Below are 11,280 nucleotides of genomic sequence, written 5' to 3' on the forward strand. Positions count from 1 at the left end.
CACGTTTAAAATTTCTAAACAAAATGAAGGCACTGATATTGATTTGTTTAAAATGCTCGTCTAGTTAGTCTTTGGAAGCGCTGCAGCATCTTCCACGTTACAGAAGGGTGGAGTTGTTTTGGATGAACAAACGACCTAGATGTATATCTTCCCCCTTGTTAGCTTCTGTCCACTTTGGATCCATGAACAGAGTCTTTAAGCAAACAAGTCAGGGGACAATCTTTATTTAACATGAGTCCAAGATGTTGATCTTCCATAATTCTTACATGTTCTCCAATAATTACACAGTCTTTTATTCTCCAGCACATGTAGTACCTGGCTGTGTTTGGGACCCATCAGTAATGGGGCATCACATTTCCTACCCAGTGTCCTTCGTACAGAGATAGTTAGTACTCTCATACATTGTGTCCAGCTTAATTCAGTTACTTTTCATGCCCAATATCTATCACCCTGAACTGAATAGGACCAAAATAACTGTCCCCAAAAAAATATTATAAAATCTTTTGTAAACTGAAGTATGTCATGCTACTTTTTTGTCATTGTTTTCACCATACAAGGCAGTGTAACAAGCAAGAATATACTGTTAACATATGAAGTGCTTATGTAAAGGGTTAAAAATAGTCAGACACCCCACAAATTGTTTTTCATGTAGTTATTTTTTTCCAAACAGGGCATTCACAATACAGTCACACCATTAGATTACTGTAATACAGTCTCCTGAACACTAGGGGTGCAGTGCAGCACAACAAATAATAGGCATGTAATTTAGGAGGCAGAAGAATAAAGCATACGCCGTGAATGACAAAAACTTGTTTTCTGCCTAATCTTTTCCGATTACAGGACAAAAGGACCCCACCCTGGCCCACGTTGTCAGGGCGGTAACACTTATTTACTCCCATATAACACAGAGCTATGTGGATCTGAGAAGGCGCTCTTCCCGCAAAACCTTTCCCAGTCACATGACTGGATATTGACGTTACAGCCTAATTAAATTCCCTCTCTGTTTGAAATAGTATACCGCTTCCTTTAACTCCACCCTTCTGACAGTAACAGGCAGTATCCTCCCCCTCACACAAAAAAACCTCTGAGAAAATGAAACTGATCTAAATCTCTGGGTTGTCTGTCTGGGAGGAAGTGAACAATAACCGTCCAAATGGCTCAGCAAGGAGTTCTACTAGACCAGGACCAGTTCTGTTGTTCTGTCTGTCTGGAACTACTGAAGGAACCAGTCACCATCCACTGTGGACACAGTTACTGTCTGAGCTGTATTGAGGGCTGCTGGGATCAGGATGATCTGAAAGGGGTCTATAGCTGTCCCCAGTGCAGACAGACCTTCACTCCAAGGCCAACTCTGAGGAAAAATAACATGTTGGCTGAGGTGGTGGAGAAACTGAAGACAGGACTCCAGACTGCTTCTCCTGTTCTGTGCTGTGCTGGACCTGGAGATGTGGTTTGTGATTTCTGTAACATGAAATTGCAAAGATGCATCTTGAGCAGTGTAATCCCTACCTTCGATTAAGCCCAAAGGGAAATTATTATACTGTTTAACTATTTACTGGACAGATAAATGTTGATACTCATTGAAGAGTGATTCTCTCCAGAGTCAACTGGGGATCAGACAGCAGAAAGTCCAACAGAGAGTCCAGGAGAGAGAGAAGGAGATGAAGGAGGTCCAACAAGCTGTGGAGTCCCTCAAGGTGAGTATTGTTGACAAGAGGGAACACCTTTTCACTTCTCTTCACAAGAGGGATCTCTCTTTTATCCCATTCTGGGGAACTGGCTGTTTGGGCTCCCAGTTAGATACAGAGACTTTAAACTATTTTACATGAAGTCTATACAGTGAGGGATTATTTTTTTGAACCCCAGCTGATTTTTTACGTTTGCCCACTGACAAAAAAATGTATCAATCTATAATTTTAATAGTAGATTTATTTGAACAGTGAGAGACAGAATAACAACAAATAAATACAGAAAAACGCATGTCAGAAATGTTAAAAATTGATTTGCATTCAATCAGAAAGATTTCTGGCACCCAGGTGTCTTCTATACAGGTAACGAGCTGTGATTAGGAGCACACTCTTTAAAGGAGTGCTCCTAATCTATGCTTGTTACCTGTATAAAAGACACCTGTCCACAGAAGCAATCAATCAATCAGATTCCAAACTCTCCACCATGGCCAAGACAAAAAAGCTGTCCAAGGATGTCAGGGACAAGATTGTAGACCTACACAAGGCTGGAATGGGCTAAAAGACCATCGCCAAGCAGCTTGGTGAGAAGATGACCACAGTTGGTGCGATTATTTGTTAATTGAAGGAACACAAAATAACTGTCAATCTCCCTCGGTCTGGGGCTCCATGCAAGATCTCACCTCGTGGAGTTGCAATGATCATGAGAATGTTGAGGAATCAGGCCAGAACTACACGGTAGGATATTGTCAATGATCTCAAGGCAGCTGGGACCATAGTCACTAAGAAAACAATTGGTAACACATTACGCCGAGAAGGACTGAAATCCTGCAGCGTCCGCAAGGTCCCCCTGCTTAAGAAAGCACATGTACAGGCCCATCTGAAGTTTGCCAATGAACATCTGAATGATTCAGAGAACTGGGTGAAAGTGTTGTTGTCAGATGAGACCAAATTCAAGCTCTTTGGCATCAACTCAACTTGCCTTGTTTGGAGGAGGAGGAATGCTACCTATGACCCCAAGAACACCATCCCCACTGTCAAACATAGAGGTGGAAACATTGTGCTTTGGGGGTGTTTTTCTGCTAAGGGGACAGGAAAACTTAATTGCATCAAAGGGACGATGGACGGGGCCATGTACCGTCAAATCTTAGGTGAGAACCTCCTTACCTCAGCCAGGGCATTGAAAATGGGTCATGGATGGGTATTCCAGCATGACAATGACCCAAAACACACAGCCAAGGTAACAAAGGATTGGCTCAAGAATAAGCACATTAAGGTCCTGGAGTGGCCTAGCCGAGTTGCCAAAAGTCAGCCTCAAAACCTTAAACACTTGGAGAAGATAGGCAAAGAGGAGTGGGACAAAATCCCTCCTGAGATGTGTGTAAACCTGGTTGCCAACTACAAGAAACATCTTATCTCTGATTGCCAACAGGGATTTTGCCACCAAGTACTAAGTCATGTTTTGCAGAGGGGTAGAATACTTATTTCACTCATTAAAATGCAAATCAATTTCTAACATTTTTGACATGCATTTTTCTGGATTTTTTTGTTGTTATTCTGTCTCTCACTGTTCAAATCAACCTACCATTAAAATTATAGACTGATCATTTCTGTGTCAGTGGTCAAACATACAAAATCAGCAGGGGATAAAATAATATTGTAACCGCCTACAGGATGCCATTGTGTTGACTGTTCTGCACGGCAGTGCAAAGCATCGTGGGACTAGGTATTAGTGTTGTTTAAGTGTTTAGTTAAGTGGGTAAATTATGTTCTGTTAGTGATTTTGTTATGCATTTACGTTACCTAGGCGTTAGTCCTGATAATGTGCTCATGTTTATTAACATTACCTTTGTTACATTTGTTACCATGACTGAAACACTGAGTTAGGTTAATGACCTCTGTGTATTGTGTAGCAGTTGAATAAACTTTCACAGAGTTCTTTATCTCTGGCTCTTCGACTTCTTCCACGTAGCTCGCCACAATATTTTTCCTCAATGTATCTCTTTTTTCAGCGCTCTGCACAGACGGCTGTGGAGGACAGTGAGAAGATCTTTACTGAGCTGATCCATTCCATAGAGAGAAGACGCTCTGAGTTGAAGGACCTGATCAGAGCCCAAGAGAAGGCTCAAGTGAGTCAAGCTGAAGGACTCCTGGAGAAACTGAAGCAGGAGATTGCTGAGCTGAAGAAGACAAGCACTGTGCTGGAGCAGATCTCACACACAGAAGATCACATCCATTTCCTCCAGGTAACTAAACTGACTTTTTACGTGTATGACATGAAAATGAATGTCATCATGATCTGTTCTGTTGTCTGTGTTCTTTCTGTGTTTGTGTACAGTCAGAGGCCAATTAATTAGGTAATGCTGCTAGTTAATGCAAACTGCAAGTCTTGCAACTGCAAATCTGTCAGGCAACTGCAAATCTGTCTGTTTCTCACAAAAAATTTTGCTTTTCAACTTTTTTGTAAAGGAAAGAAAAGGGTGCAGGGGTCTCTAAATTATTCCGGATCTGTATAAAACATGCAGTTATGGGCGAGAGGTATGGTTACACCACAGAATGTGGTGTAAACCACATTAATCCATTGATCCATCATCCAGCCTTGTGTCAGCAGTACATACTGGTTGTATACTGTTTTGGAGAATGTTTTCTTGGCACACATTAGGTCCCTCAATACCAGTTGAACTGCAGTGTACCTCAATTCCAATTAATCCACAGTGTACCTCAGTACCAATAAAACCACAGCAAGGGTGTAGGTTTGGTTTGGACATTTGTAGGGACACTTTTTTTACTACTATGCAGGTGCATCGCAAACAATCTGAATATCATGGAAAAGTTATTTTTTTCCCGTAATTCCAATCAAAAAGTGACACCTTCATATATTCTAGATTCATTACACGAAGTGAAACATTTCAATACTTTTTTATTTCAATCTTGATGATTACAACATACAGCTCATGGAAATCAAAAATCCAGTATCACTAAATATTAAAATAAAAAATGTATAATACAGGAATGTCGACCTTAGTTGGGTTGACAATGTGTTAACCTTCTCCACTAATCAGGTTTGCGACGCTCAACTAGGGAATTGTCTTCATCCAACATAAGTGAATGTCTGACAGCTAGCATGCTAGCAGTGGCTCATAGCAATAATATACATTTTAAACAAAACAAATAATTAAATTTTATGGTTTATTATTAATTCAATGTTAAGGACGAACTTACAGTAGAGGGTATAGCTTCCCAAAAACTCAGAAAATAAACCTCCCCACGCTGTCGATTGACTCGCTCCCTAGTTACACTGCAATTACTGTCTGAGTGGCACGTCCGTTGGCCGTTACCACTCACCTGCCAATCTGGAGAAACTCTGATCCAGAGAGAACGATAACTCATTGTGGTGCAGAAAAAAGTAAACAAGTAAAAATATTGTTCAGATCCACCGCTATTATTGGTGGGGACATTTAAATAGTCTCTTAACATTGGTGAAGATATGTCCATCCCACCCTAAATTTATGCCCTTGAACCACATGCATTTATGGCCACCTGTTTTTAAATGGATTCTCCCAGTAGGAAAGACTCCCAGGCCACAAAGTGCACATCATCTCAAGATGGTTCCATGTATCTCCAATGCAATAGACCACCTTTAGGATGAGGTGGAACGTGAGGTTTGAAGAATGAATTTTAAGCTGAAAATATGCAGGGGCTAAGTGAGTTTTCCAGCTCCTTGTTGAATCCATGCCTCAAAGAAATCAGGCTGTACGGAAGGCGAAAAGGTGTTCTAACCGATACTAGATGGGTGTATCTGATTAAGTGGACAGTGTACAGTATGTCTTGCTGTGAAAGATTATTTATATTTTCAGTCAATTCTCATAACAAAATGAATGTAATAAATACTACTATTTACTAATAAATATTCTCTCTTCATCCTTCTTTGTTTTTCTCTCATTCTCTCCAGAATTATCATACTCTCTCCAGTACCAGTGTTTCTTTAGAATTATCCAGTATCACTGTCCATCCTCTTCAGTACTTTGGAGATGTGAGTAAGACTGTCTCTGATCTGAGAGAGAAACTAGAAGACGTCCTTAAAGGAGAATGGACCCAGATCTCCACTACAGGTGTGTTAATTATCAGAACATAACACATCAGACTATTGATTAGTCATAAACATGTTTAATATGATATGAGAATAACATTCCCTTTCTTTGTGAATGTATTTGTATTTCTGTAGTGAATAAAGTGCATGTTTTGCTGCCTCCAGAGCCCAAGACCAGAGAACAGTTCTTACAATGTGAGTCTGTTTGTGAAACAAATGAAGTTTAAGTTTTACTGACATTCCTAACAACCTATAATTTCATATTATATATTTTTATGTAAATTTTGAAAATAAGATTAGATTCAACTTAATTGTCATTGAACAAGTATGTTATGTTTGGTTTGACATTTACCTGATTTATCCTTTTTCTTGTCTGGCTTGGGGATATTTTGTGTCCACTTCTAGGCCGAGTTGCTGTCATGTTGAATGCTATTAATTTGTAAATGATTTGCCTCACAGTGGACTGCTGAAGTTCAGATCTTTTTGAGACTGTTGTACAGATTTCTCCACACTGATGTGCTTTCACTACCCTCCTCTGATGGTGTTTTTCTCATTCATCTGTTTGGGTCGCACCAAACTGACCGGGTGTCTCGTCGTGTTGGTCCGGTCCAAACCCTTTCCTAAATATCATTCATTAAAATGGTTCATTTGGCACCAAATTATTTACCCACCTTATTGTACTTACCTACTTGATTTATCAGTGCAACTTGGGGTTCACTTATTTTTCCACTTGCACTAATCCATTTTTCCTCTTAACCAATGTATGGAATCGATAACTAAAAACCCTGTCAGACAAAAAAAGGCTGGTTTGGATTAAATTAAGATTTCAGTGTGAACATGTTCCCCTCCAAGAACTGCCACCTTAACGTGGTGGAGGGGTTTGAGTACCCGAGTGACCCTAGGAGCTATGTTGTCTGGGGCTATATGCCCCTGGTAGGGTCTCCCAAGGCAAACAGGTCTTAGGCGACGGGTCAGACTAAGAGCGGTTCAAAACCCCTTAATGAAGAATAAAATTTTGAGTACCGTGACGTCGCCCGGTATGGCGCAGCCGGGGCCCCACCCCGGAGCCAGGCCCGGGGTTGGGGCTCGAATGCGAGCGCCTGGTGGCCGGGCCTTCCCCCATGGGGCCCGGCCGGGCTCAGCCCGAACGGGTGACGTGGGGCCGCCCTCCCGTGGGCTCACCACCCACAGGAGGGACCATAAGGGGCCGGTGCAAAGAGGATCGGGCGGCAGTCGAAGGCAGGGGCCTAGACAACCCGATCTCTGGACACGGAAACTGGCTCTAGGGACGTGGAATGTCACCTCGCTGGCGGGGAAGGAGCCTGAGTTAGTGCGTGAGGTTGAGAGGTTCCGATTAGAGGTAGTCGGGATCACCTCTACGCACGGCTTGGGCTCTGGAACCACACTCCTTGAGAGAGGATGGACTCTTCACCACTCTGGAGTTGCCCATGGTGAGAGGCGGCGGGCTGGTGTGGGTTTGCTCATAGCTCCCCAGCTCTGCCGCCATGTGTTGGAGTTTACCCCGGTGAACGAGAGGGTCGTTTCCCTGCGCCTACGGGTCGGGGATAGGTCTCTCACTGTTGTTTGTGCCTACGGGCCGAACGGCAGTGCAGAGTACCCGACCTTCTTGGAGTCTCTGGGAGGGGTGCTGGAAAGTGCTCCGACTGGGGACTCTATTGTTCTACTGGGGGACTTCAACGCCCACGTGGGCAACGACAGTGACACCTGGAGGGGCGTGATTGGGAGGAACGGCCCCCCTGATCTGAACCCGAGTGGTGTTCAGTTATTGGACTTCTGTGCTAGTCACAGTTTGTCCATAACGAACACCATGTTCAAGCATAAGGGTGTCCATCAGTGCACGTGGCACCAGGACACCCTAGGCCGCAGGTCGATGATTGACTTTGTTGTCGTCTCATCTGACCTGCGGCCGTATGTCTTGGACACTCGGGTGAAGAGAGGGGCGGAGCTGTCAACTGATCACCACCTGGTGGTGAGTTGGATCCGATGGCGGGGGAGGAAGCTGGACAGACTCGGCAGGCCCAAGCGTACTGTAAGGGTCTGCTGGGAACGTCTGGCCGAGTCTCCTGTCAGAGAGATCTTTAACTCCCACCTCCGGCAGAGCTTCGACTGGATCCCGAGGGAGGTTGGAGATATTGAGTCCGAGTGGACCATGTTCTCCACCGCCATTGTCGAAGCGGCCGCTCGGAGCTGTGGCCGTAAGGTCTCCGGTGCCTGTCGAGGCGGCAATCCCCGAACCCGGTGGTGGACACCGGAAGTAAGGGATGCCGTCAAGCTGAAGAAGGAGTCCTATCAGGCCTGGTTGGCTTGTGGGACTCCTGAGGCAGCTGACGGGTACCGACAGGCCAAGCGGGCTGCAGCCCGGGTGGTTGTGGAGGCAAAAACTCGGGCCTGGGAGGAGTTCGGTGAGGCCATGGAGAAGGACTATCGGCTGGCCTCGAAGAGATTCTGGCAAACCATCCGGCGCCTCAGGAGAGGGAAACAGTGCCCTACCAACGCTGTTTACAGTAGAGGTGGGCAGCTGTTGACCTCAACTGAGGATGTCGTTGGGCGGTGGAAGGAGTACTTCGAGGATCTCCTCAATCCCGCTGTCACTTCTTCCATTGAGGAAGCAGAGGATGAGGGCTCAGAGGTGGACTCGTCCATCACCCGGGCTGAAGTCACTGAGGTGGTCAAGAAACTCCTCGGTGGCAAGGCACCGGGGGTGGATGAGATCCGCCCTGAGTACCTCAAGTCTCTGGATGTTGTGGGGCTGTCTTGGTTGACACGCCTGTGCAACATCGCGTGGCGGTCGGGGACAGTGCCTCTGGGATGGCAGACCGGGGTGGTGGTCCCTCTTTTTAAGAAGGGGGACCGGAGGGTGTGTTCCAACTATAGGGGGATCACACTTCTCAGCCTGCCCGGGAAAGTCTATGCCAGGGTTCTGGAGAGGAGAATACGGCCGATAGTAGAACCTCGGATTCAGGAGGAACAGTGTGGTTTTCGTCCGGGCCGTGGAACACTGGACCAGCTCTATACCCTCTACGGGGTGTTGGAGGGTTCATGGGAGTTTGCCCAACCAATCCACATGTGTTTTGTGGATTTGGAGAAGGCATTCGACTGTGTACCTCGCGGCATCTTGTGGAGGGTGCTTGGGGAATATGGGGTCCTGGGTCCTTTGCTAAGGGCTGTCAGGTCCCTATACAACCGAAGCAGGAGCTTGGTCCGCATTGCCGGCAGTAAGTCAGACTTGTTCCCAGTGCATGTTGGACTCCGGCAGGGCTGCCCTTTGTCACCGGTTCTGTTTGTAATTTTTATGGACAGAATTTCTAGGCGCAGCCAGGGGCCGGAGGGTGTCAGGTTTGGGGACCACACGATTTCGTCTCTGCTCTTTGCAGATGATGTTGTCGTGTTGGCCCCTTCTAACCAGGACCTTCAGCATGCACTGGGACGGTTTGCAGCCGAGTGTGAAGCAGTGGGGATGAAAATCAGTACCTCCAAATCCGAGGCCATGGTCCTCAGTCGGAAAAGGGTGGCTTGCCCACTTCAGGTTGGTGGAGAGTGCCTGCCTCAAGTGGAGGAGTTTAAGTATCTAGGGGTCTTGTTCACGAGTGAGGGAAGGATGGAACGGGAGATTGACAGACGGATCGGTGCAGCTTCTGCAGTAATGCAGTCGATGTATCGGTCTGTCGTGGTGAAGAAAGAGCTGAGCCGCAAGGCGAAGCTCTCGATTTACCAGTCAATCTACGTTCCTACTCTCACCTATGGTCATGAGCTTTGGGTCATGACCGAAAGGACAAGATCCCGGATACAGGCGGCCGAAATGAGTTTTCTCCGCAGGGTGGCTGGGCGATCCCTTAGAGATAGGGTGAGAAGCTCGGTCACCCGAGAGGAGCTCAGAGTAGAGCCACTGCTCCTCCACATCGAGAGGGGTCAGCTGAGGTGGCTTGGGCATCTTTTTCGGATGCCTCCGGAACGCCTTCCTGGGAAGGTGTTCCGGTCCCGTCCCACCGGGAGGAGACCCCGGGGAAGACCTAGGACACGCTGGAGGGACTATGTCTCCCGGCTGGCCTGGGAACGCCTCGGTGTCCCCCCGGAAGAGCTAGAGGAAGTGTCTGGGGAGAGGGAAGTCTGGGCATCCCTGCTTAGACTGCTGCCCCCGCGACCCGGCCCCGGATAAGCGGAAGAAGATGGATGGATGGATGTGAACATGTTAAAAAATCTATAAAGACTGAGTAGAAACAATACCTGACTTAAATACTTTTGCTTTTCTCTTCTCCCAGATTCCTGTCAACTCACACTGGACCTAAACACAGCACATAAAAATCATACTCTCTCTAAATGGAACAGAAAGGTGATCTCAACACAACATGTCCATCCGTATCCTGACCATCCAGACAGATTCATCAATTACTGTCAAGTTCTGTGTAGAGAGGGTCTGTCTGGACGCTGTTACTGGGAGGTGGAGTGGAGAGGGCACTGTGTTCATATAACAGTCTCATATAAAGACATCAGCAGGACGGATGATAGATTTGGATACAATAAAAAGAGTTTACAGTGTCATGACGGTGGTTATTATTTTAGACACAATAATGTTAAGACTAAAGTATCAGGCCCTCAGTCCTCCAGAATAGGAGTCTACCTGGATTACAAGGCAGGTACTCTGTCCTTCTACAGCGTCTCTGACACAATGACCCTCCTCCACAGAGTCCAGACCACATTCACTCAGCCCCTCTATCCTGGGTTTCGTCTCTGTCATTATAAAGACACTGCTGAACTGTGTAAACTATAGTAACTCTATAAAGTAATAGTGCTGCTATATACTTAATTTCAAATATATCTGTTGGAAAGTTAAGACCAGACAAAGCCAACATGCCAGCTTTACAAAACATGACCTTATTGTTGTCAAGGCAACACCATCTCAGTTATCTTACAAAACACCAATTTATATGAACCCCTCAGCTCACACTGAATCCGAACACATAAACAACTCTCTGTTTGAATGGAACAGAAAGATGGCTTATACACACCAAGTCGAACCATATCCTGATCATCCAGACATGATTAAAGTACCAGATTCTGTATAGAAAGGTTCTGTCTGGATGGTGTAGTAGTGTGAACTTTTACAGCTGTCTCATTATGTAAAGACCTCAGTAGAATTGGTAATATACACTCACCTAAAAGATTATTAGGAACACCATACTAATACTGTGTTTGACCCCCTTTCGCCTTAATTCTACGTGGCATTAATTCAACAAGGTGCTGAAAGCATTCTTTAGAAATGTTGGCCCATATTGAGAGGATAGCATCTTGCAGTTGATGGAGATTTGTGGGATGCACATCCAGGGCACGAAGCTCCCGTTCCACCACATCCCAAAGATGCTCTATTGGGTTGAGATCTGGTGACTGTGGGGGCCATTTCAGTACAGTGAACTCATTGTCATGTTCAAGAAACCAATTTCAAATGATTCGAGCTTTGTGACATGGTGCATTATCCTGCTGGAAGTA

The 11,280-nt window shown here is 45.6% G+C and overlaps 1 protein-coding gene across 1 annotated transcript; it reads left to right on the forward strand.

Annotated features, from left to right (window-relative positions):
- Positions 1 to 23: 23 nt before the first annotated feature.
- LOC105006495 (tripartite motif-containing protein 16-like protein) lies at positions 24 to 10,989 on the forward strand. Its single transcript, XM_010865081.3, has 6 exons — positions 24 to 1,450; positions 1,602 to 1,697; positions 3,698 to 3,931; positions 5,638 to 5,797; positions 5,911 to 5,970; positions 10,056 to 10,989. The coding sequence occupies exons 1-6, from the start codon at positions 1,154 to 1,156 to the stop codon at positions 10,562 to 10,564; spliced, it is 1,356 nt and encodes a 451-aa protein (XP_010863383.2). The 5' UTR covers positions 24 to 1,153; the 3' UTR covers positions 10,565 to 10,989.
- Positions 10,990 to 11,280: the final 291 nt, after the last annotated feature.

The sequence above is a fragment of the Esox lucius genome, chromosome 19, assembly GCF_011004845.1.
Source record: "Esox lucius isolate fEsoLuc1 chromosome 19, fEsoLuc1.pri, whole genome shotgun sequence".
Classification (NCBI taxonomy): Eukaryota; Metazoa; Chordata; class Actinopteri; order Esociformes; family Esocidae; genus Esox; species Esox lucius.

Coding starts and splice junctions, on each gene's coding strand:
- LOC105006495 (XM_010865081.3), top strand. CDS start 1,154: ATGGCTCAGCAAGGAGTTCTACTAGACCAGGACCAGTTCTGTTGTTCT. Junction 1,698..3,697: donor AAGCTGTGGAGTCCCTCAAG/GTGAGTATTGTT, acceptor CTCTTTTTTCAG/CGCTCTGCACAGACGGCTGT. Junction 3,932..5,637: donor ATCACATCCATTTCCTCCAG/GTAACTAAACTG, acceptor CATTCTCTCCAG/AATTATCATACTCTCTCCAG.